This window comes from Octodon degus, unplaced genomic scaffold, assembly GCF_000260255.1.
Source record: "Octodon degus isolate 3935 unplaced genomic scaffold, OctDeg1.0 scaffold00031, whole genome shotgun sequence".
Lineage (NCBI taxonomy): Eukaryota > Metazoa > Chordata > Mammalia > Rodentia > Octodontidae > Octodon > Octodon degus.
Window position 1 is genome coordinate 11,613,266 of NW_004524607.1, and position 23,254 is coordinate 11,636,519.

The following is a 23,254-nucleotide window of genomic DNA, read 5'->3' on the forward strand; positions in this document are numbered from 1 at the left end:
AATAAATAAATAAATAAATAAACTTTAAAAAAAAAAAAGAAAAGTACATGTAATTATGACGGACAGAAAGCAAATAAAGTTTAAAAAAAAAATAAGAGATAACAAGGAGTACAGGGATGAGGAGATAACTCAGTGGCTTAAGCACCTGCCTGGCAAAAGCAAGGTCCTGAATTCAACCCCTGGAACCAAAACAACAACAAAAAATAAGAAGTACAACCCCCAGAACCCCAACAGAAGGAATCCACCAGTCAAAGCAAATAAACAAAGCGAGGGGAGAAAAAAGGGAGGGAGCCAACACAAGGAAAATAATATGACAAGGATAAAGCAATACATATCAGTTATAACCCTCAATGTTAACAGTCTCAACTGACCAAAAGACACAGACTAGCAGAACAGACAAAGAAACAAGATCTAACAATATGCTGCATACATGAAACACATTTGCTTCAAAAATAAATTAACAGAATGAGAGTCAAAGGATGGAAAACAATACTCTATGCAACAGGAAATCAGAAAAAGCAGGGGTAGCTATTCTATTTGCAAAGTGAATTTCAAGACAAAACTGATTAAGAGAGACAAAGAAGGTCACTATGTCCTTATAAAGTAAACAATCCAAGAAGGAGCGATAACAATCATAAGTATATATGCAACAAATACCAGTGCACCCAACTATATATAAAATCTAGATATTTGTACTCTGTCTAAGGAATAGCTAGAAAAAATTTCCCATTCTACAGGTTGTCTCTTCACTCTGTGGTTGTTTTCTTTGTTGTGCAGCAGCTTTTTAATTTTATATGATCCCATCTGTTGATACTTGGTATTATTTCTTGTGTGACTGGGGTTCGGTTCAGCAAGTCCTTGCCTATCCCTATGTGTTTAACAGTTGTACCTATTTTATCGTCCAGCAGATTAAGTGTTTCTGTTTTAACATTTAGATCTCTGATCCATTTTGATTTTAGTTTAGTGCACAGTGAGTGATATGGGCCTAGAGTCAATGTTCTGCATATGGATAGCCAATTTTCCTAGCACCATTTATTAGAGAGGACATTTTCCTCCACTATATTAAGCTTCGTTTTTTTAATCTCAACTAGCCTTAGGTATCTTGTTACAGCAACTGAAAACAGAACTGGTGTGCACATGTTCAAAGATTTTGTACTCTGGCTGGAGAGAGTGGGAACACATACCATTAGCTGCTCTCAGACTGAGTCTGTGGGTCCTCACCTGACACAGAGCCCAGCAGACTGTCATCCAGATTTCCACGCCTCTCTTCACCATGGTGTTATCTTCTTCAGGTACTACTTTCTCAGCCTCTCAGACATCCAAATTCTGTCCCCTCGGCTTTGTCAGCTTTGCCAGACAGCCCTGTTCTACTCAAATCCCTCAAATCCCTGAGGCTGTGGATAACGACAGCCTCAGACAAGTGGCTGGGAACACAGAGCTCTGGTTCACAGGTCTGTATGTTTGTTGTCCACACTTCTGGCTCATAGTCAGACACCTCATGGTACTCAAGTAGAAGAGGATGCCTCTCAGCTACTCTAAGTATCCTCCAAGAACAGATGCCCACAGTTTGTAGTTCAGAATCAGGTAGGGTCATGCAAAGCTCCATGTGTTTAGACTTCTGGCAGAAACAACAGATTCTAGGATGGGAAAGAAACAGGACAAGCCTGGAGCCCCCAGCTATACTGAGTTCCTGAGCAATTCGGTCAAAGGACTAATTTTAGAAACATGACCACAAAAATGTCCATTGGCAGTTCTCAAACAGTAGGATCCTGTCTTTTAAAAAGGCTTATAAGGATGCCCAACATGAAACATTAAAAGAGCCTGTGCTCTGCTTGGGGGTGTGGGAGGACCAGCAAGAGATCACAGAAACCCACTGAAAGCCCCTCTATAGGGACCTCAGATACTACCACTGGCTTCTACATAGGGTCCCCAGATCCTACCTAGGACCTCTCTGTAAGGACCCAGGCCACAACACTTGAGGCAAATCCTACAGGCAGGGCTAAGTGTTGCCTGGACTCCAGCCCTCTGTTTCTATACCTGGCCACTTACCCTTCATGTCACAAAAGTTTGAACAGAGCAGAGACAAAGAGCCAGAGAAAGACCCACAGTCAACAGTAAACTAAGAAAACATCTCAAAGTGTGTTTCTAGCAGCAAGCAGACACTCTCATACAAAGAAAAGGTGCACAAAATCTTAATTTCAAAGGAGAAAAACCAGAACTGATCATGGAAGTGGGGTAAATCACTGAAGCCTATCTGGTCTCCCAAAGGAACACATCTTAGTGGTCACTGAAGGTGGGGCTGGGAAAAGGTCTCAGGTCAGGAGCTGCTTCTTCTCAAACTTCCCACCCAAAAATGCTTCCCAAGCAGAGTACTGAAAGCATCATCTGAGCTGGGGAGATAGCCCGGCTGTCTAAGCACCTGCCTGGCAAGCACAAGGACCAAGGTTTGATCCCCGGTACCGCATGTCATGCTGGCCCTGCCACAGCCTGCTGAGCTGGCCACCAAAACTTGGTGTGGTGGTGCACTGCTGTAATCCTAGCACTGGGGAGGAGGATCACTATGAGTCCAAGCTGTGTAGTAAGACCCCACATCAAATTCATAAATTAAAAAGGAAAAAAAAAAAAAGAAGGCATCATCTGTCCATACTTCTGTGAGCTACACACACAGTTCTGGTTGCCATCGCTCTCAAAGAATTAAGAGGAAGTGACCAGGACGCTCCCAGCAACCACAGAAAGGAGCCAGCTGTCCAAAAAGTCAACACCCATGGAGCCACCAGGACTGCTCCCTGCTGGTGCTACAGGGTGGACAACCTGAGTACTATAAATTCCTTCTCATGCCAGAAAGCACAGCACAATCAGACTGCCAAGCTTGACCTTCTCTCGGAAACAGCCTGGATGGTGAGGAGAGCATCTGTGCTGTGCACTCCTCTGCCCCCGCTGTGTATCTGGGGCCCTTTCACACAGATGCTCATCTCCTTCAAAGGGCTGCTGCCAACTCCACAAACACATGCCCTGAGGTGATGAATTAACGGAAGATGATGCAGAGGACTGGGGGCAGGGGGCACAGACCCAGGAGGACACAACACTACCCTGCCACTTGCTGCTGGGTGTGACCTGTGCAGGTCTCAGACTCTCTGGGCCCTGGTCTTCTTCTTCATAAAGAAAAGGGGTGACTGGTGCTTGTTTTGCTTAACAGTTTGGGTTGTCTTGAGGATAACATGTTTAGAAGTGCTTTGTGAGAGTCATACCAAGGTGGGAGACAATAAGAACAGCCTCTGAGCTCCCTGCTCCTCCTAATTTTGATTCATCAGAGAAAATATACAATGTTCTGCATGAGGGTTCTGCTTATAAGACAACAGAAATATCAGAGGAGTATTCCTCTAAGCCTCATGCTATGTTTCCAACATAGATTAAACTTCCTCACTAAAGTGTGCATGTGACCCCACAAGAACCTCTAACCACTAAGCCACCTCCCTCATTAGTGCTCAGAGAAAAGCCCAAGTCACTGGGAATTTTCTGGGGCTCTCAACCAGGTCGCTGCCTCTTGAGTGGCAGTGGTGGCAGTGGTGGAAGGGAAGCCCCCATAAGACGGGACAATCTTACAGAGCCATCCAGTTTCATTACCACAGACCAAACACCCTGTGTTACACATGGCCACTGAGACTCAAGACAGCTCAGTGAATGGCCAGCATCACATAGCCAATGTGGACAGAAGAACTGGACAGATGGACTCTGGCCATGACAAACACTGAGCTTGCTTGGACCATGATAACAGTGTGCCTCAGGGCTTCAGGTTGTCACAGGAGCGAGGGGGACCCTGGGCCACAAGATGTGGAGACAGTTCCTATGCCACTGAAGAGAACAGGCAAGTGGGAAAGATAGGAAGCAGATGAGGAGGAGATGTATAGTAGAGGTGGTGGAATGAGAGACTGTCCCAGAAAATGGCTGTGCCCATGCGCAGTGAAGGAAGGCATTGGGGATGCCTCTTTCCAGGGCTTCTGGCCAAGGATGATCTTACTGGTGTTCTCTATGTGTTATCCAGTATCTGGCTGCATGCATACCTAATGAAATGCAAGCTGATTCAACTGGACTCTCTTTCAGTTCTTTCCACTTCCATTTATCCCATCCTGGGATGGACAAAAATGTTACCTTCTCTGAAAATCCATAAAGACATCTTTCCACAATGGAACAACATGGCATGACCACAATGTAGCACAGCAACCAGAAGACAGATGCCACATGCCCCAGTCCCAGGCCTGCCCTGTTGTACCTCTCATGCTGCATCCCTGAGGGCTCAGTCCCACTCCAGGGCAGGGAACAGTGGCTCAGAGCCAGCCACAACTCTGAAGAGGGATCCCTGAAGCAGAGCAAGCAGAGCATCATGAAGGACAGCAAGAGGAAGCCCTCATCAAATGTCAGGCTTAAAAGTGACAGAAGGCTTTCCAGAAACTTCCCAAAGACACCTCTCATCCTCACTTGAAAAAGAGGCCACAGGACTGGATTCCCCACACACATTTAGGCTCAGCCCTGCACTAAGCAGCTGTGTGATCTGACAAGTTGCCTAATCACCTAGTTCTCCAGTAGAACTATTCAGTGCTCCAAATGTAGTGGCCTGTCCTGCATCAGGAGCTTAAAGCCAGAGCATCAACCAGCTGTGCAAACCTACCAGCAAGGGTATGGTCAAGGGGCAGAAGACTCAGAGCCTTGTAGGGCCTACAGTCTCTTCACCTCTCCTACAGGCAGTGAGGCACTGGGCAGTGGGTGTGTGAGAGCAGGGAGTGGCTATTTTTAAGTGACATGCTTTGGCTATTTCAAGGCTTGGGTTTTTATTTTATTTATTTAATTCAAGAGGAAGCTGTACTTTCTCATGACTTATTTCTTTCAAAAGGGTGTCATGGGCATTTTTAATGTTGAAATCATCTTGGCTCTGCAGCTGGTCAAAAGATATCTAAGGGTCAAACCACTCTTTATCATGTTACTCAAATAAGAAAAACTAATATAGAAGTCAGAATTTCTACAGCTGGAAGAACCCCAAATGTTAGTGTTTTCCATAAAATATTTAACACCATATTCTGTTTAAAAATATCTATGTTAGCCCCAAAATACAATTCTGAACTATTTCAAACCAGTATCATACAGAATGCTTTGAAGCACATTTGTTCACTACAAAACAAAGCTTGGCACAGCAAGGGACAAGTGACTGCCTGCATCCTGGGCTGACACCTGCTGTCCTGGCCTTCGAGAGCCTTCTGCAGACATGCATGCTACTCCCACCTGTCCTTGGGCTGTAGCACTCTTCAGTGCTTGTGCTTAGCACATATAAGATGACTCTGTCCAAACTCACAGCTTTGAAATATCAAAAGGTAAAAGAAGCCAGGTGTTGTGGTACACATCTGTTATATCAGTACTCGGGGAGGCTGAAGCAGGAAGATTAGAAGTTTGAGCCCAGTTAAGGCAAAAAGGAGATTTTTGTCTGAAAACTTTTAAAAAGGGGTAGAAATGTAGCTCAGTGTAAAGACCCCGAGTTCAATCCCCAGTAACTACCACCCCCCAAAAAAAAACTCAACCCCCAAAAACTAACAAAACAAAGGTAAACAAAAACACCAGAAAGAAAGTACAAATGATATCAATTAAAATTTAATTCAGCCAAGCAGCTCAGGTCTGAGGTGATAGGAGGTCTCAGGGGCTGAATACTCAAGTCTGGAACTGCTCTCTACCCCAGGGTGACCCTGTCAACCTCTCTCCAAAGTACAGGGTAACCAGCACACACCTGCAATTCCAGACCTCAGGCGGCTGAGCTCACTGAAAGATCAAGGCCAGCCAGGGCTACAGAGTGAGTTCAAGACCAATGGCTGAGCTCACTGAAAGATCAAGGCCAGCCAGGGCTACACAGTGAGTTCAAGACCAATCTGAACTACATAGTGAAATCCTGTCTCAAAAAAACCACAAACAAACAACAAAATGGAGAGTGAAAATCTAACAAGCAGTAGTGATATCTGAAATGGAAGCCAGGCTCAAGCCTGCAGAAGTCTACACCTAAGGAAGTGGCTACAGTGGGGTTGGGGGCCTTATCCACCCACCACCAGCACCTGGAAGAACAGGTACAATTAAACAGTTCTGGAGCAGAAGGGAAGCAAAACTAACCAATACATCAGCAAAGCAACTTGGAATCTGAATTTCTTGCCAAAATATCTACTATTTCTTAGGTTTAAGTTATTTTCAGCAAATATCATTGTGAAGCTCAGTTTAATTTTCTATGTATTACATGCTACTATGTTAACTTATAAAATTCAGTGTTTAAAGTCAAACAAATAATATAGCTTGTTTGAACAAATGATGTTAGGCTATTATTTAAAATTTAAACAATATCTATTATAACTTTTTCAAATTTTAAAAAAGTAAAGAGGAAAAGGAGCTACACTGAAAACTTCCATGTATCTAGTGGCACTAAGCTCACTGCCAAAGAATGGGAGAAAAGAAGCCAGCAAAAAAATGGTTAACACTGGCCTTAAAGGGAGGCGGCCAGGCCCAATGAGCAGGGCCCTGGGAGCCTATAAAGCCGGCCCAGCGCCAAGGGGGCCAGACTGCGCCTCTAACAGCCACAGGCTTCCTGGGGAACCTTTCCACCAGCCGCCCCTGGCACGGCTTTCTTCTCTGTGTCTCCTGCTGCTCCTATGCTCAGCCTTGTCTACAGGGTCCCAAGTCCAGGACCTCATCGCTGCAAACAAATTCCAAGTGTACTTCTAGCAAACTGCCGAAGGTGGGGAACATGAAAAAGGTCTTCCCAGATCCCAGATGGCTCAGGGAGGCCCCGTCTGTGACTCAGGTAAGGCTTGCACACCAACCTGGGCTCTGGGGTTTGACCACAGCTACAGCCCTATGGTTGAAATGACAGGATGTGCTCTTGGGAGAGCAGCTCAGGTTCCCACCCTCCAAATGGGAACCCAGGGTAGCTGCAGCACGGACTGTGCTTTTTATCTAGTCTACCATTCTGCCAGCTCTGTTCAAGCCTGAATGTGTCTCACTTGAGGCTCTGCCTTGTACTGTGGTACAGCACTTCTGCCAACCCAGGGTGCTTGGGTGGTACACTCAACCCATCCTTTTCCTAGGTAAAGACAAACAGGAGACAAAACAAATGATACCAAACTACTCCATGTACATCTTTATATTTTTAAGTTCTTGGGGTCTGTTCACCTGGAACCAGCCCTGTGCTATAGCCTAAGATGCTCCAGGGTTCCAACATTCAAAGAGCAAGCTAGAGGCTGGGCAGTTTTTAAAAAGCTATTCAATACAGAGGCCTTCATCCTCATAGACAGATGCTAAGAACAATGACATGTTACAATGCTCAAATTAGAAAACAAAAAAGAACACAAAGCAGTCAATATGATCAAGCCTATAGTCCCAGCCCGGCACAGGTGATAAAACACCTTCAGAACAGCTGGCTTCCTTCCTTTTTCCTTCTTATTTTTTTAAACAGTATTTTTGAGAGGTCAATAAATTACTAGTCTGCCCTTGTACCATTTCAAAAAGATTCCTAATGACCTCAAAGGGTAAAAATGAGACCCTCCAGCCAGCATCACCAGCCTCATCTACTAGATGCCAGCAGCCACCCCAGCTGTGAGAACCCAGTGCCTCCAGAGACTGCCGACATGCTAAGAACCCTGGCTATGCCACAGAGAACTCAGGATACAGCCAGTGCCGCAGGCAACTAGGAGCCCCATGTCCATGGCTTCTCCCCATTGCAAACAAACACTGAAGGAGATTTCCTTTACCCAGTTTCTAGGTTAAAACAGCATTACAAAAATATTTCATGTTTTTTCTTATGTTGGAGTTTTATCTAAGGCGGGATTTCACTGTTATCCAGGTTGGTCTGGAAGTTATGATCCTCCTACCTCATCCTCTCAAGTACCTGGGATTATAGGTGTATACTACCACACCAGCTTAAAATATATTATGTATTACAGTAGTTTGTTAAAACACTGACTACAATTTTTAACTTTTTTTCTCCCCTTCGTTATCTCTCCCTTCTTTTTTGAAATGAGCTCTCTGTCTTGCCCTTGCTGGCCTCAATTTTCTAGCCTCAAGCGATCCTCCTGCCTCTGTCTCTAACCACCTGGGATTATAGGCATGCACCATTATGCCCAGCTAACATTATTTCTTGCTGTTTCTATTCCTTACTCTGTTTTTCATTCCACACTATGAAAAAGTGTTACTCCAGGCAACTACACTTGGTACTAGTATTACACAAAAATCTAAATTTACTTTGCCTACTTTATGCTAAGAGATTGCTCTGTTTCTACCAGATTTTGTGAGTCTACTACCCAGAAAAGCTGGGTTTTTCCCTTCCCATGCTATTTCTTCTCCCAACAGTGGTTGAAATAAATTTTATTTCCTGTGCTGACAAACAGTAGTTTTCCTAAGGTTCCCATGCCCAGTGTGCAAGCTATTCCCTATTCCTGCTAACTGACTGTTACCCACTGCTTCAGGGGATGAGTCATAGCTGTCTTCAACTTAAACCAGGCAACTCCAGGAGCCCTGAGCCAAGAAAGCAGATTTTCCATGTTCATTACTTCTACTTCAGCTCAGGGACATCATCTCCCCAAGACCACAAAGCCAAGAGCGCTGCCTTCCCTTAGTGCTTGTGGGATCCACCAGAATGGCCCAGACTACAAGCCTTAATCCTGTCCTGTTGCTCTCTCAGGTGCCCAGGCAATGAGAACACAGATGCCATGCCCCAAAAATGCTGCCACAGACCAACCAGACGCAATCCTTCAACTTCTGCAGCTGACCAACCCAAACCATCACACAGTTCCCCGTAACAACATTTCCTGCTATACAAATGCCTGGTTCTGTTAAAAGAGAAGTACCTTCCTCTCTAAAGATGAAACTGTTTAAAACTGATTTCTGTGACCCTTTTGGCAAATCCTGAAAGTGGTGTGGTAAAGACATGGATGTGACCTCCCTAGCCCCCATCCTTGATGTGGAGATCGATCTAGGCACTGTACAGCCAGCAGCCTCCAACAATACCTCCTCAGAACTCAACCTGTCCCAGCTATTGCTTGGCACTGCCCTGGTGAATCACACGAGTGACCTCTCCGAGCACCAGCAGTATGTCATCGGCCTCTTCCTCTCCTGCCTTTATACCATCTTTCTCTTCCCCATTGGCTTCGTGGGGAATATTCTGATACTGGTGGTGAACATCAGCTTCCGTGAAAAGATGACAATCCCAGACCTATACTTCATCAATCTGGCTGCAGCAGACCTCATCCTGGTGGCTGACTCCCTAATTGAGGTGTTCAACCTGGATGAGCAGTACTATGACATTGCCGTGCTCTGTACCTTCATGTCTCTCTTCCTGCAGATCAACATGTACAGCAGTGTCTTCTTCCTCACCTGGATGAGCTTCGACAGGTACGTTGCACTGGCCAAGGCTATGCGCTCTAGCCTTTTCCGCACAAAGCATCGTGCTAGGCTGAGCTGTGGTCTCATTTGGATGGCCGCTGTCTCAGCCACCCTGGTGCCCTTCACAGCCGTCCACCTGCAGCATACCGAGGAGGCCTGCTTCTGCTTTGCAGATGTCAAGGAAGTGCAGTGGCTGGAGATAACCCTGGGGTTCATTGTCCCTTTTGCCATCATTGGGCTCTGCTACTCCCTCATCGTTCGGGTCCTCATCAAGGCTCACAGGCACCGAGGTCTGCGCCCCCGGCGGCAGAAGGCCCTCCGCATGATCTTTGCTGTGGTCCTGGTCTTCTTCATCTGCTGGCTGCCTGAGAATGTCTTCATCAGCGTCCACCTCCTGCAACGGACACAGCCAGGGGACGCTCCCTGCAAACAGTCCTTCCGTCATGCCTACCCCCTGACAGGCCACATTGTCAACCTTGCAGCTTTCTCCAACAGCTGCCTGAACCCTCTCATCTATAGCTTCCTTGGGGAGACCTTCAGAGACAAGCTGAGGCTATATGTTGAACAGAAGACAAACCTACCAGCCCTGAACCGCTTCTGCCATGCAGCCTTGAAGGCAGTTATCCCAGACAGCAATGAGCAGTCAGACACCAAGTTCAGCAGTGCTGTGTGAGGAGCCTTGCTGGAAAGAGCATGTATTTTGCCAAGATGAGCAGGAGGCATGGTTGCATCACACTCCCATACCTCCATCCTGTGGTGAGTCACACCTGCTGGGCAAATCCTGCTCTACTCCTCCCTGGCCTTGTCCTGCTCATAGACTTGCAAGGGACTAAGCACTCAAGACTGCAGGTTGGAGAGCTCTGGTCTCAAAGGGCATAGGAACGGCTTGTAGCTCAGCTGTCTCTGCATACACTGTTTCCCCAGTGAAAAATGATTCTGCTCTTGACCAACAGCAGCCAAAAGGAAGAGGGTGATCCCTGTGTGAGCACTTCATTAAAAGGTAATCCTGCAACATTATCAGTGGCTCTGGAGGGAAATAAAGTCTAGAGACAGAATATGCCTAGTGATCTACACTGGATGTTTCCCACAGTGTGAATGTAATTCATTACACGTGTGGTAACTTGTATATCCTAAGCTGAAGAGGAAAAGGAAGAAGTGTTCCTCTTGCACACAGCCCAGCATTATCTCTTTGAGTGCTGCAGCACTGCTTCTAGCCAACCCTCAAATATCAGCCAGGTAAACCTGGGTGCTGAGCTGGGAAGGCCCTCCTTTAGCAGAATGCCTGCTCCATCAGTCTGCCCACCCGAAGATGCCCACCTCATTGCTATATTGTTTACAACAGTCTCTGCAATTCCCAGAGTATGGGATGAGACTGAAGCCAACATGACATTCTGCATGTACACTGAAGAATTTGCCATTACCAATGTAACAGTGGGGACAATGATGACGATATAAATAGTTCTCATTAAAATGTAAAGAAAAAAACTGCTAGTAGTGTGCAGTGTTTATCAGTTAAATGAAATCATGTGCTGATTCTTCTAAAAAGCAGCTGCCCAGGTGGGGTGAGATGAGGACCAAGGGGAAGGGCCTTCACAAAGAGTCACAGTACCAGAATTGCTCCTTTCTCACAAAGGAAAATATGCCTACAGCCTCACAAAGCTCTCATGCCACTCTCTGGGGCCAGCTGGATAGAACCTAGTACTTCCAGGAGGTTTCACAGGTTGTAGCCTGCCACTGGGTGTGGTATCCTTGGCACCAAACTCACTTTACTAGACTTGGCTGTAAACCTGACAGATTCTGACAGGAATACACTTGAAGCAAGTTCCCTTTCTGACCTCAGTGTTGGTGCCAGGCGGCCCTCCATCTCAAAGATAGGAAGACAGCAAGCCTGGCCCCCACCATGAGCATCCAACCACATGAAAAATATCCACCTCCATGTGCCCTTCATACCCATTTTGAAAGAGGGTCACACAGGTATTCCAGGCAAGCAGAGATTGGAGACCTGATGTTTCTAAGTTTTAGCTTTGACAGGGAGCTGGAGTAAGGCAGATGAGGAATAAGACAAAGAACTATTTAGTGTGTGGTTCTCTTACCAATCCTCCAAGGCAGATACCATGCATATCACTTAGAATAAATTGAGGCTGTGACTGTCCAAAACCTTAGCTGGTAAGTGGTTCTGCCAGAAACCTTGATTTTTCTGGTTCTCAAGCCCATACTCCTTCATCCATAACACAGGGCAACTGGGATCTAACAAGCAAAAGCACCCATCTAGGAATCACAGAGAGCCACACAGCCCTGGGCACAAAGAGGTCAGCCAAGGTCACTGCCTTCTCTTTTCTAAACTGTATTACAAGGCTGGCCATACAGGAAAGGCAAAGTGGAGTTCTCCCCTAAAGGACTGAGGGATTGCGTCTGCCAGACCCAACTGGAGATGCAAAAACAGGGACACATTCTTTTGCTACAAACTAGCCCCTAGAGCCACTGTGTGTCCTCTAGTCCTCACAGCACACTGGGGCATTACACCTTAGAGGCTGCTCCTCACCACACCACTGTCCTTCCCATGCTGGATGAGGCTCTTGACCACTAGGTTGTCCTCAAACAGGTTAACGGGTGGTGGTGGTAGGGTTTCAGGCAAGACAGAGCAGCCCTACTAACCTGGAAAGTGAGTGCTACAAGCCTTCGGAAATGAAAGCAGAGCTGCTCTGAGGCCAGTGGATGGTTGGCTAGGTGGTCAGGTGCAGGCAGAGGCCCCATTTACAGAATGAGACCCTCTGGGGGCTGGACACAAGGCGGAACCCTCTGGAATCTCTTTTGCCCTGAGGCCCCAGAGCTCGTGCCTGGCAGACAGGCAGAGCTGAGGTGGCAGGCCTCACGGGGCTCTGGGCACAGCCTGCCCAGCCTTCTGCGGGCATTTGTCTGGGAGCTGAAGCTAACTTAATTATTTTTGGCAGGAACACCACAAGATAAAATCAAGGCGTTTTAATTGCTTTGTTGTTTCCTGGTAACACAACTCTCTCCCTTAAACTAAGCTGTTTAAGTCCTAGGAAGACTGGAGAGTAGTAACTCTTAAGCACATGAAAATTACTTGGTTAGTACTGACTACAGTTTCAACATTCTGTGCTCCAACTCTCCAGATGGTGTCCCCCAGCCCCTGACCCCAGTGAAGAATGGTGACTCCTGTTTCCTAAGCCTTACTGGCCAGTGCCCTTCAGGAGGCTGCCTTCTGCAAGGTGTACAACTCCAGGGTGCTCAGGGCTGAAGGACAGCCATCACAGGTAGGGGTAAGGTAGAATTTAAAAAACTTAAAAATAGGCAGGGAAAAAAAGGGTGGGGGGGGACAAAAAATCTGGATTTTAGAATTGCACTTAATGTAAGGCTCAAATCAGACCCTACTCTCCCAGCCCCTGACCTGTTTGCCAGCACAGGCATTGTTCTTAGCCTGAGATTAGTACTGAGGCTGTCATGGGCAAACACAGGATATCAAAGAGATAAGATAGGACAAGGAATCTTGCAGGTCCCCAGATATTTGGAGATACCTAAAAATGTACACCAGACACCTGGAGGATTCTGCTCACTGAGGTGCGAAACAGCCAGAGAACTCTAACCCCTGAGGTTTATTAAGACCCTCCTGCCTAAGTCCTTCACCTTCTTTCAATCCCTATAAAGATGGCCCACTTCTCTTTGTCCCCTACAGTGGGCCTATTTTCCCTCTGCCTACACCCAAGCACAAGGCAACACCAGGCCACCATGCCTTTGTACAAGTTTAGTGGTCTCAGTTAGTCTCTGCCTCTTGTTCCTTACACTTAAAAAAACAAAGAAACACTCCCTATGGCTTCAGCACACAATAGTTAGTCAGGCCTTTTTCTCTTCTAGAAACTTCACTTAAATAATTCCTAAAGGTCTTAAAAACAGAGCATGTAAATTGGGCTCCAGACTTGTTCTTTTCACCTTAAATGTGCTTCCTCCAGCCTCAAGAAAGCAGCAAATCTCAATTTCAGACACACAGAAACAGCTTGTATTCTGATACAGCCTAGCAGACCAGTAACCTGATAGATGGTAGGGTCACACAGCCTAGATTTCCCCAACATGCCTCCAAGACCCTATAAACATATCCAGTTCTGGCTCATAATGTGTCCCTCTTACCCTTGAGGTCCTGTACTGAGTGTGAATCTTTTAATTTCTGCCTAATAAAACCCTTCCTATGCCTCTTCCTGGCTAGTCCTAAAAACTGGGTCTTTCATATGAGTCAGCAATCCTGCAAATTTATTCTACAAAAAGCATGGGTTGGTTCGTATTTCAGCTTCAGGGACCACTTCAGACCCAATCTAGTAACAAAGAGAGCACAGCAGGAATCAGTGGAAAGGGATCAGTCTAAACCCAAGACTTCTAAAGTAAGACTGTACCTGTGAACACACATACACACACATGCATGTGTGCTGGGCATGTATGTCTATGTGTGCACAATATGCACAGCTGCTCACAATCTCTGCTCTGTCTACCCAGATGCTGGGCACCAACTCTGGTCTCCACAGAGCTGGGAGGTACCAGCTGTGCCTGGAATGTGTGGGTCTGCAGGTGAGAAATTTTGAGAAGATGACAGGCCACATCCAGAGGACATAAGAAATAGTTCAACAGATTCCCCAGGCCAAATCTGGAATAATCTGAGCATCAGAATAATGAAAAAGAGAAAATAATTATAAACTATTTTAAAAATAAGAACACATGAGTTCATTCCAATAGTAAATATAATGTAAATAATAAAATACAATGCAGTAAGAAACAGAGGAATAAATGAGAATATGTACACTGGCTGGTAGAGGAGGATGTTTTGAAGGTTGTTCCCTACAGCTTGCACTGTGAGAAGGTACAGACAAGGGCCCCAGAGGGGGCTGACGTCAGGACACTTGCAGAGCCTACCTTATCTCCCAGAGACAAGATGGCCCTGGACCAAGTAGGGACACCAACATTGCCACGAGAAGTCCAGAAGGGCACCAAGAAGGACAGGATACCTCTTGTGCACTTGTGTAAGGACACATGTCCAAGTCTCATCAGAAGCAAACACCAGAAAACTTCAGCAACAGACAGAAAGCCAATGTGCACCAAAATAAGCCAAAGACTACTAGGTATGGCTGTGCATGCCTATACGCCCAATACTCTGGGAGGTTGTGGCAAGAGGATCACAAATTCAAACCAGTTTGGGGAAATCAGTCACTCTGGGAGACCCTGTCTCAAAAAGGGGTGGGGGATGTAGCTTAGTATGAAAAGCCTGGGTTTAAACCTAGTAAGGGGTGTGGGGCTTCAACTGCATGAAACACAATGCTGGAGCAACTCCTCCAAATTCAGGAGAAAAAAGAGGGGCAAAAAATTCAATGCAGATTCTAGATGGGATGACCTAATGTAGAAAAAAATATAAAGGATATCATGAGCCAGGTATAGTGGCACATGACTATGATATGTGCCACTCAGGAGGCTGAGGCTGGACTGCAAGTGCAATGGAAAAAAAGAGGGTTCTATGGGGTCAGTGAACAAACTTACAATGACTAAGTAAATTAAAGGATCCTATTAATATTCTGTTTTCTGAAACTGATAACTGTGTTCTGTTAAGCAAAATAATGCTATTAGTCTTAGGAAATACCCATTAGTCAGGGGTAAAAGATATGATATCTGCAGATGCCTCTTTTTTTTTTTTTTTTGTGGTCCTGTGGCTTGAATTAAGGGGCCTTCTAATACTGAGCTATACTTTAGCCCTTTTTTAATTTTATTTTGAGACAAGGTCTCCTTGAGTTGCAAAGGCTAGCTTCAAACTTGTAATCCTCCTGCCTCAGCCTCTGAGTATCTAAGATCACAGGTATGTGTCACTACTCCCAGATGCAACTTACCCTCATACACTTGGAAGACACGAGAGAAAATAGAACCTAAGCTCAAGCGAGCCAACAACCACTGAAGCAATGGGTCAAGTACTAAAAATACCTACTTCTTTAGTGGACTTAAAGAATTGAAAACAGGTGTTCAAGTGTTTACAGATGTTCACAGCAGCACTCTTCACAACAGCTAATACATAAATGAACTGTCAATCAGATGCAAACATTCAGCAGACCATACACCAAATGTCACTCAGCTATAAAAGGGAGCATAGCACTGACACACACTACCACATGATGTTTTGAAAACACGTTCAGTGGAAGAAATCAGGCACACAAAGCCAGGCACTATGTGAAGTCTAAGGAGGCAGGCAGAAGCTACAGGGCTGGAAGGAGAGTGGGTGGAGTGTTCCAACAGCAGGTAGAGGCCACAGCTATGCAGCTCTGTGAACAATGACATCACTGAAGCATACATGAAGAAAGGTGAGTCTGTGCTGTGTGCCTTCCGTCTCAATAACATCATACTGTGAACACCAGCAACAGCCTCTCAGATGCCCCTAGTCTCTGCAGGGTGGCCCAGCACCTCGGCATCACCTCTATTTTGATGGTGGTCCTCTCTCAGATCCCAGAGGGCAACCAGCCCCTGAGCGCTTCCTGGAAAGGGGGCAGCTTAGTCACCTGGAGTCCTAAGAGTTATCCTCCAACACTTACTATAGGGCTTCTAATTAAAATTTTCTCTTCTTACTTACTGCCTGGTAATTCAAGCTTTATTTTCTTTTCCACAGTGGGAAACTAATTATCTGGGGTGCCTTTTGATATGCTTTGAAATTAAAAATACAGGAAAGAACTTTAGTAGAAATTAAAACTGAACATAGTAAATCATTCTCTGGGATGGCTCATGAACACTGGGAGCTGCCTAGTGAGCTGGGACTCTCAGCCAGACAGACCCAGCATGGGTTCTCACACATGCAGCGGCAACTGCCACATACAGGAAGGAACGGGTCAGCCACTTACTCTGAGCTGTGCTGTTCTCAGACATTTTCCCAGGAACATGTACTCAGAACTTTGGGAAACAAGAGTCACAGAGACCAAAGATGTGGTGTGGGGCAGCTGCAGATGCCTGAACATTTGCCTTTTCTCTCAGATCAGGGAAGAGATGGTCATGTAGGGTTTCTGCCTGATCTTGCCAAGAGTTACTGCAAAGACCTGGGGAGAACAGCTCCCTTCTCTCACCACTCATCAAATGGCTAAAGAGAAGAGAGGTCACTGGAGACCTTTAGTCCAGATCTTATTAGCATTTTGCCTTCTGAGCCCTTGGGAGGGTTGACTCTGCTGGGGAGGACTGGGGGTTGTCCCTAACTGTTAGCTACCTTGCCCAAGATTCCCATTCCTGGTTGAGAGAAGCTTTTTACCAAGATGACGCTGAAGGTAAAAAGGAAGTCCCTGCCCCTCCCAAAGCTAAAGCCAAAGCAAAACCTTTGAAGGCCAAGAAGGCCGTGCTGAAAGGCACCCACAGCCACAAAAATAAGAAGATACGAACGTCACCCACCTTTCGCCGTACCAAGACATTGAGGCTCTGGAGGGCAGCCGAAATATCCTTGGAAGAGTGCCCCCAGGAGAAACAAGCTTGACCACTATGCCATCATCAAGTTTTTCCTGACCACAGAGTCAGCCATGAAAAAGATTGAGGACAATAACACACTCATGTTCATTGTGGATGTCAAAACCCATAAGCACCAAATCAAACAAGCTGTAAAGAAGCTCTATGACATCGATATTGCCAAGGTCAATGTCCTAATCAGTCCTGATGAAGAGAAGAGAACATATGTTCGACTGGCTCCTGATTATGATGCATTGAATGTTGCCAACGAAATTGGGATCAACTAACTGAGTCCAGCTGGCTAATTCTAAATATATACTTATTTTCTCAATTAAAAAAAAAAATTTAATCCCAGCACTTGAGAGGTTGTAAACAGGAAGATCACTACGAGTCCAGATCTAGTAGTGAGACCTTGAACACCCTGTAGACCCTTCCCTAAAAAAAAAAAAAAAAAAAAAAAAAAGAGTCCCATTCCCCAAGGGGCCCCTCAGTATCCTGGTCTCCACTTAAGAGTTCTCAAGGTAAAAGATTCTTTCTGAGTGCATCTTGCTCACAAGCACAGACTGCAGCTCCTACAAGGGAAGTTGGGGGGCACAAACAACAGCACGTTTTGTGGGGATGAGTGCTAAGCAGAGTAGGAGGTCCCCCTGGGTGAGAAGACAAGGGCCCCACAGCAAGTTTGGCTGTCAGTGTTGCCTAGACAGTAGTATAGAAGGGCTACCTAAGAGCCCGTAGTCTTCCAAGAGGACTCCAAGTGGACACAGAGACGCACCAATAGGCGAGTACACACACCCACATTGGCTGTCAGAAAGACGTCAGCTGTGGAACTAATCTGACCACTGCCATTGTCTGGTAGGTGGGGACTCCGCCTGTGAACAAGGGTCTTAGAAGCCAAAGGAAGACAGAACAAAGGCACACCGATATGACTGTGTTTCTATGCCTTAACACCAGGGTAGAAGCAACCCAAATCTTATCACAAGCCATCAGCTGTGGGTCCTGGCACGGTCCCAGCCACCACTGGAGCCAGCTCTCAGCACCAGCACAGCTGACAGGAGGCTCTTGGGGGAGAACTGCACAATCCAGTGGGTGACTTCCCACGCAGTTCCTGTTTCTTCCTCCTTGTCTCTCCCCTCCATGCAGAATGTCACCAGGATAGCTTATGAAATGCCACCTATTTCTAGCTTTCTCTGTGTTTCCCCCTACACCCAAAAATGTAGATGGTGCCACACTTCTGTGAGTTCTGAGCATTGGCTCAAGAGACCACTGTGGCCACACAGGCCTCTAGACCTTGGCATCTCCTCATACTGTCTATAAGAACAGAAGCAAGGGCCATGGTCCACAAGGGAACATAAGGCCACCTCAGGGAAGTGACAATGAAGGAAGGAGGTGGACAATGTCCACACAGATCATTTTTTTGTTTTGTTTTTTTCCGGAACCGGGGATTGAACTCAGGCCCTTGCGCTTGCCAGGGAAGTGCTTATTCCACTGAGCCATCTCCCTGGCCCCCAGATCATTAGTCTTTACAAACAACACAGCATTCTCTTTTGCTGATTCAAAATGTCCATACTCCAGGAATGAAGGAGGTCAGGGCAGGCTGCCTCAACTCCTGCTCTGCTCAAGCTCAGGCAGCAGTGGTCAAATGTCATCTCCATGGAGAGCCCTCTCCCAGAGAGGCTCAAGTGGGTCTCTGGCAACACACCAGCTCCACTCCAGCAGGCTCTGGGACCCTAGGCTTTGCCCAGACACACCAGAGCAGCCATGCCCACTGAATGCTGTATGGACACCACTCATATACCAACATACAAAAGGGACAGAAAACCTCAAAGGATGGAAATCCCCATGCCAATTACTAGAAGCAAGCTTGAAATGCAGAGGTGAGTGCCAGGGCCTTCGGGGCAACTGTCCAGAACATGGTCCTCTATTCCGGCCTCCACTGCACAAAGTACTGCCATAAAATTCTTGCTAAATCGTGAAATTGCATAGTCTGGGCTCAAACTTAAAATCCTCCTGCCCCACCCAGCCTCTCAAAGTGCTGGGATTATGGTTATGTACCATAGCACTAGGCTAAGAAGTTAAAAAACAAAAGAATCACTTAGCCAACAAAAAAAAAGGGGAAATGATATAAGCAGGTAATTCTTAAAAGAAGTACAAAGAGCCAACAAATATGTGAAAAAAACACTCAATATCTGCAACCATCAGTGAAATGCAAAGCAAAACTGCATTGAGATTCCTTTCACTCCAGACAGAACACCTATTATCATAAAAACAAAAAAATAAAAAATGCTGATGAGGATGTGTGGAAAAAGGAACCTTTATATACTGTTGTTGGGCATGTAAACTAGTATAACTAATATAGAAAATAATATTGAAGTGCCTCAGAAACTAAAAACAGAGCTACCATATGATCTATCTATGCCACTTCTGACTACAGACTCAAGAAAACAAACACCTGCATACCCACTTTTATTGAGGTACCAGAGCAGCTGTGCTTTGCCTAAGCAGGCACTTTAGTCTGTTGAGCTATTTGGCTGACCCACATTCTATGCACATATGAAAATGACACAACAAAACCAATTATTTATATAACTAGGGCTGGTGAGATGGCTCAGTGGTCTCAAGCACCTACTTAGAACAAGCTTAGCAAAGCACAGGGACCACAGTTCGATCCCCCAGCACCACATGCCAGCCAGCCCCGCCTCCCTGGTGGGCTGAGCTGGCCACACACACACACACACACACACACACACAAATAAACAAATAAATAAATAAAATTTTTTAAAAATAAAACATTTATTTATATAACTAATATTCATCAATAGGCTGAGGAGATAGCTCAGAAGTATAAGTGCCTGCCTGGTAAGCGCAAGGTCCCAAATTTGATCCCCAGTACTGCATATTATGACAGAACTGGGCATGCTGGTGCATAACTGTAATCCCAACACTAGGGAGGCTGATGCAGGAGGATCACTACAAGTCTGAACTGCATAGCGAAGCCCTGTATTAAACACACACACAAACAAAATATTCATCATTACTTATAGTCTTTCTTATAAGGCTGAATTTTTTACAACCTAGTCATCCTGTAAGGAAGGCCTGCTGTTTCTCCTACAGACCTAGCTGAGCTGCATGGCCCTCTTTGGGCCTGTGCCTCTATGGAACCACCCACCAGACCCCTAGCAGGGGAGCCCCTCACTCAAGCCAGTGCCAGTGTTGCTCTGCTGAGTGAAAGGCAATTTGTTTGTTGTCTTTAACAAAGTTCTATTTTCTTTTTAAAAATGAAGTTCCATGAGGCTGTGTAAGCCTCGGGACAGTTCCAATTTTCAAATCACTTGTTTGGATAAAGTGGTGGCACTTGTGGCTGTTTATCTTGAGTAAGAGTGCAGGGCCAGGAAGAAAGAAAATGCCACATATTAGATTTCTTACTAAATGGTAACTACACAGAAACTCAATTTATATGCATGGGAATATCTAACCTTTGTGCCTCATTACAGACCCACACTCCCTCTTCAGACATGCTGGCGACATACACAGAGGGGACTGAGATGGAACAGTCATCTTGAGATCCAAAAGGCAGCTTGAGCACAGATCTATAGTGGTACCAGTGCTGGGCTTTAGCAGGCTAGGTCCTGGCACAGTGGGACTCTGCTGGCTCTTAGGCCAGGGATATTCAGCCTGCCCAGGCATGGGATAACCACCTAGCGTGAGGATATCCCCAGGCCCGACTGTGCATAGGCAAATATGAATGCACACACACACACGCGCGCGCGCACACACACACACACACACAAACACACACAGGTCATCATCATCATCACCATCACCATCATCCACAGATCCTTCCTGGGTGACATGGGTTCCCTCTCTGAGAGGTAGATGGATGTCTTCCCACACAGATGAGAATCCTACAGCCACTGGGAGAAGCATTCCCCAGCCTCAGGCCATGGACAGATCTCAGTCCTGCTGAAGGCCTGTGAAATGGGGCCTTAGGAATAAGCAAGGAGCAACCCATCCTGGCATATCCCTTGTTCCTGGTCACACCATAAAGCAGTGGGCAGGACAGTCTGTGCTATCACACAGGACCTGGTCACTGTCTCACACTTCCAACAGGCCACAGGCCTGTGTTGGGGCTATTAGTCTGATAGGGCACCCAAGAAGGTGAAGACCACACACTTGAGCCAATGGGACAGTAAGCACAGAAGCCTGAGTCTCAGCATTGATTCTCATAGCCAGGTCTTCCATACAGTACTGTTAACAGTGAGAGTACCCTCTCTGTCGGAAGCAACAGCCCCGAGAGGCCAAACACATCCATCCTTGCATCCTCCCAACTGTGCTCAGGTGCTTGGGCAAATCGAAGCACCATCCTTCAGGTTGCTAAGAGTGTGCCCCTGACGGGGGATGATGCAGCCTGTCCCAAGAAAAGGCCATGCACCACCATGGAATGCTCCAGAAACACTGTAAGCCACACTAGATACTGTTCGTGCTCTGAACAGCAGGAGATGTGCATCCTGTGCCTGGGAAAACATCTTCAAAGCAACGACTGTTTTCCCAGCTGTGGATACTCCACCCTGGGAAATCTTTCCATGGCATTACCAGAATAATTCTGAAATGACTGCACAGATATACAGCCTAATCTGTCCACTCTGGAATCTCAGACCTAAACTAGAGGGGCCCTCTGAGCAGGCGGAGTGACAGGCTGGTGCCAATACTCCTGACAGCACCAAGGACTTGTGAATGGAGTGAGCTCCCCACCAGAGGTGGCAGTGTCACTTACACCTCCCTGACACCAAGAAATCAAAAGGCTTCCTCAAGCAATCAGGAGATGAAAATAATTTCATCAATGAGTCAAGCCAGGAAGCCCTGCACAGGGACGTCTTCCATTCTGTTGATGTGCGCAATCTTGTGGAAGGAAACCATTAAGCAGTACAAAGAAAACATCACAGCCCGGGCAAAGCTACCTGAGAAGGAGCGTGCATGAATCACAAACACATCTGCAGTATGTCTCGAACAAAACATCATTTAGGTTGAAATATCAAATTCATACCATGCTCTCCAATTTTGAGAGAATGACCATAGGACACAACCCAAGAAGCAAAGCAGCATCAGAAGCAGGGACTGGGCTGGAGATGGAGTCCTGGTCTGCTGTGCCTGGCTACGCGCACAGATATCTCAAGACCCAGCTAGCTGATGCCACCTTGGGCACTGAGGTATGGTTCAGTCTCAAAGTTGGCAGAAAGTCCAGCACCGAGAATCAGGCTGTTACCACCCCCAAACCACAGCAACAAAGGGTGCAAGAAACTTGAATGTCAGCCATACCTTTAAAATGCTTGGAAAAATTAATATTTTGTATCATGCCTTTCTTTCTAAACTTTTCCATGTATTTTACAATAACACGGTTTAATTTTTAAAATTTAAGAATGTTAAGCTAGAGCAGTGGCAGTATCACAAGTGGCTGAGACAGGCACATTTCTGGAGCTGAGGAATTTAAGGTCAGCCTGGGCAACAGAGACTCTAGCATATACCAAAAAATAAAGTACTACTAGTAGTAGCAGTAATGACAATAATAATAATAATGACAATTAAATGCTAAAAATGACAACTTGTAAATCAAACCTATGTTGAGTTCAACTGTGTCAAAAGATATGTCCATATACAAGACAAAGAGGGAGAGGTGAGCAGAGAGAGTAGATTGGGGTCACCTATTCTTTTTAAATCTTCCTTTTTAATTACTTTGATGCTATTTATTCCCACCTAAATTCATTAGCTGGGGGATGTCAGGGAGATGGCTCAGTAGAATAAGCGCTTCCCTGGCAAGTGCAAAGGTCTGAGTTCAATCCCTGGTTCCACCAAAAATAAGTAAATACATTAATTAATTCATTCATTAGCTGGGAAGGGCACAGCATTTCCAAGGATATGTTACATATACTTTGTTTCCATCCTTGGACATGACTGGGGCTGCCACCTTATGCCTGACAAGCTGAGATTCAAGTCCTGGATGTTACCTGGCCACAGCCTGCCCAGCACATAGTAAAGCCTGGGTTGCATCTGTGACCTCATAGTAGGGAGACAGGCAAGTGGGTTCTTTGCCAGGTTCAAATGTGTGACTATATTGGAGAGCACTGCAGACCACAGCAGTATGGAAATCCAGAAAACAAGCTGAGCCCACACTGCATTCCAGGCCTGCGCAGAACTGCTGCATAGGATGAGGGGCAGTGAGACAAGGGAGAGGGGAAGGAGGCAAGGATCAGACCAGAGCCAAGGGCTCAGAGCTCTTGTGTGCTCCTGGTGACACCTGCTCTGCCACACAAGTCACTGCTTTTCTGGCAGGAGGGTGGCTGTCCCAAGTGAGTGTGTGACAAGAAGACTGGCCACAACATACACCAGGCAGGAAGGG

General features: G+C 46.1%; 2 protein-coding genes across 2 annotated transcripts in view; one reads left to right on the forward strand and one right to left on the reverse strand.

The window, feature by feature from the left end:
- Positions 1–23,254, reverse strand: part of CUNH7orf50 (chromosome unknown C7orf50 homolog) — a 146,431-nt gene that overhangs the window by 92,917 nt on the left and 30,260 nt on the right. The window lies entirely within an intron of this gene.
- Gper1 (G protein-coupled estrogen receptor 1) lies at positions 6,617–10,862 on the forward strand. The gene is made up of 2 exons (XM_004629589.2): positions 6,617–6,826; positions 8,702–10,862. The coding sequence occupies exon 2, from the start codon at positions 8,948–8,950 to the stop codon at positions 10,073–10,075; it is 1,128 nt and encodes a 375-aa protein (XP_004629646.1). The 5' UTR covers positions 6,617–6,826; positions 8,702–8,947; the 3' UTR covers positions 10,076–10,862.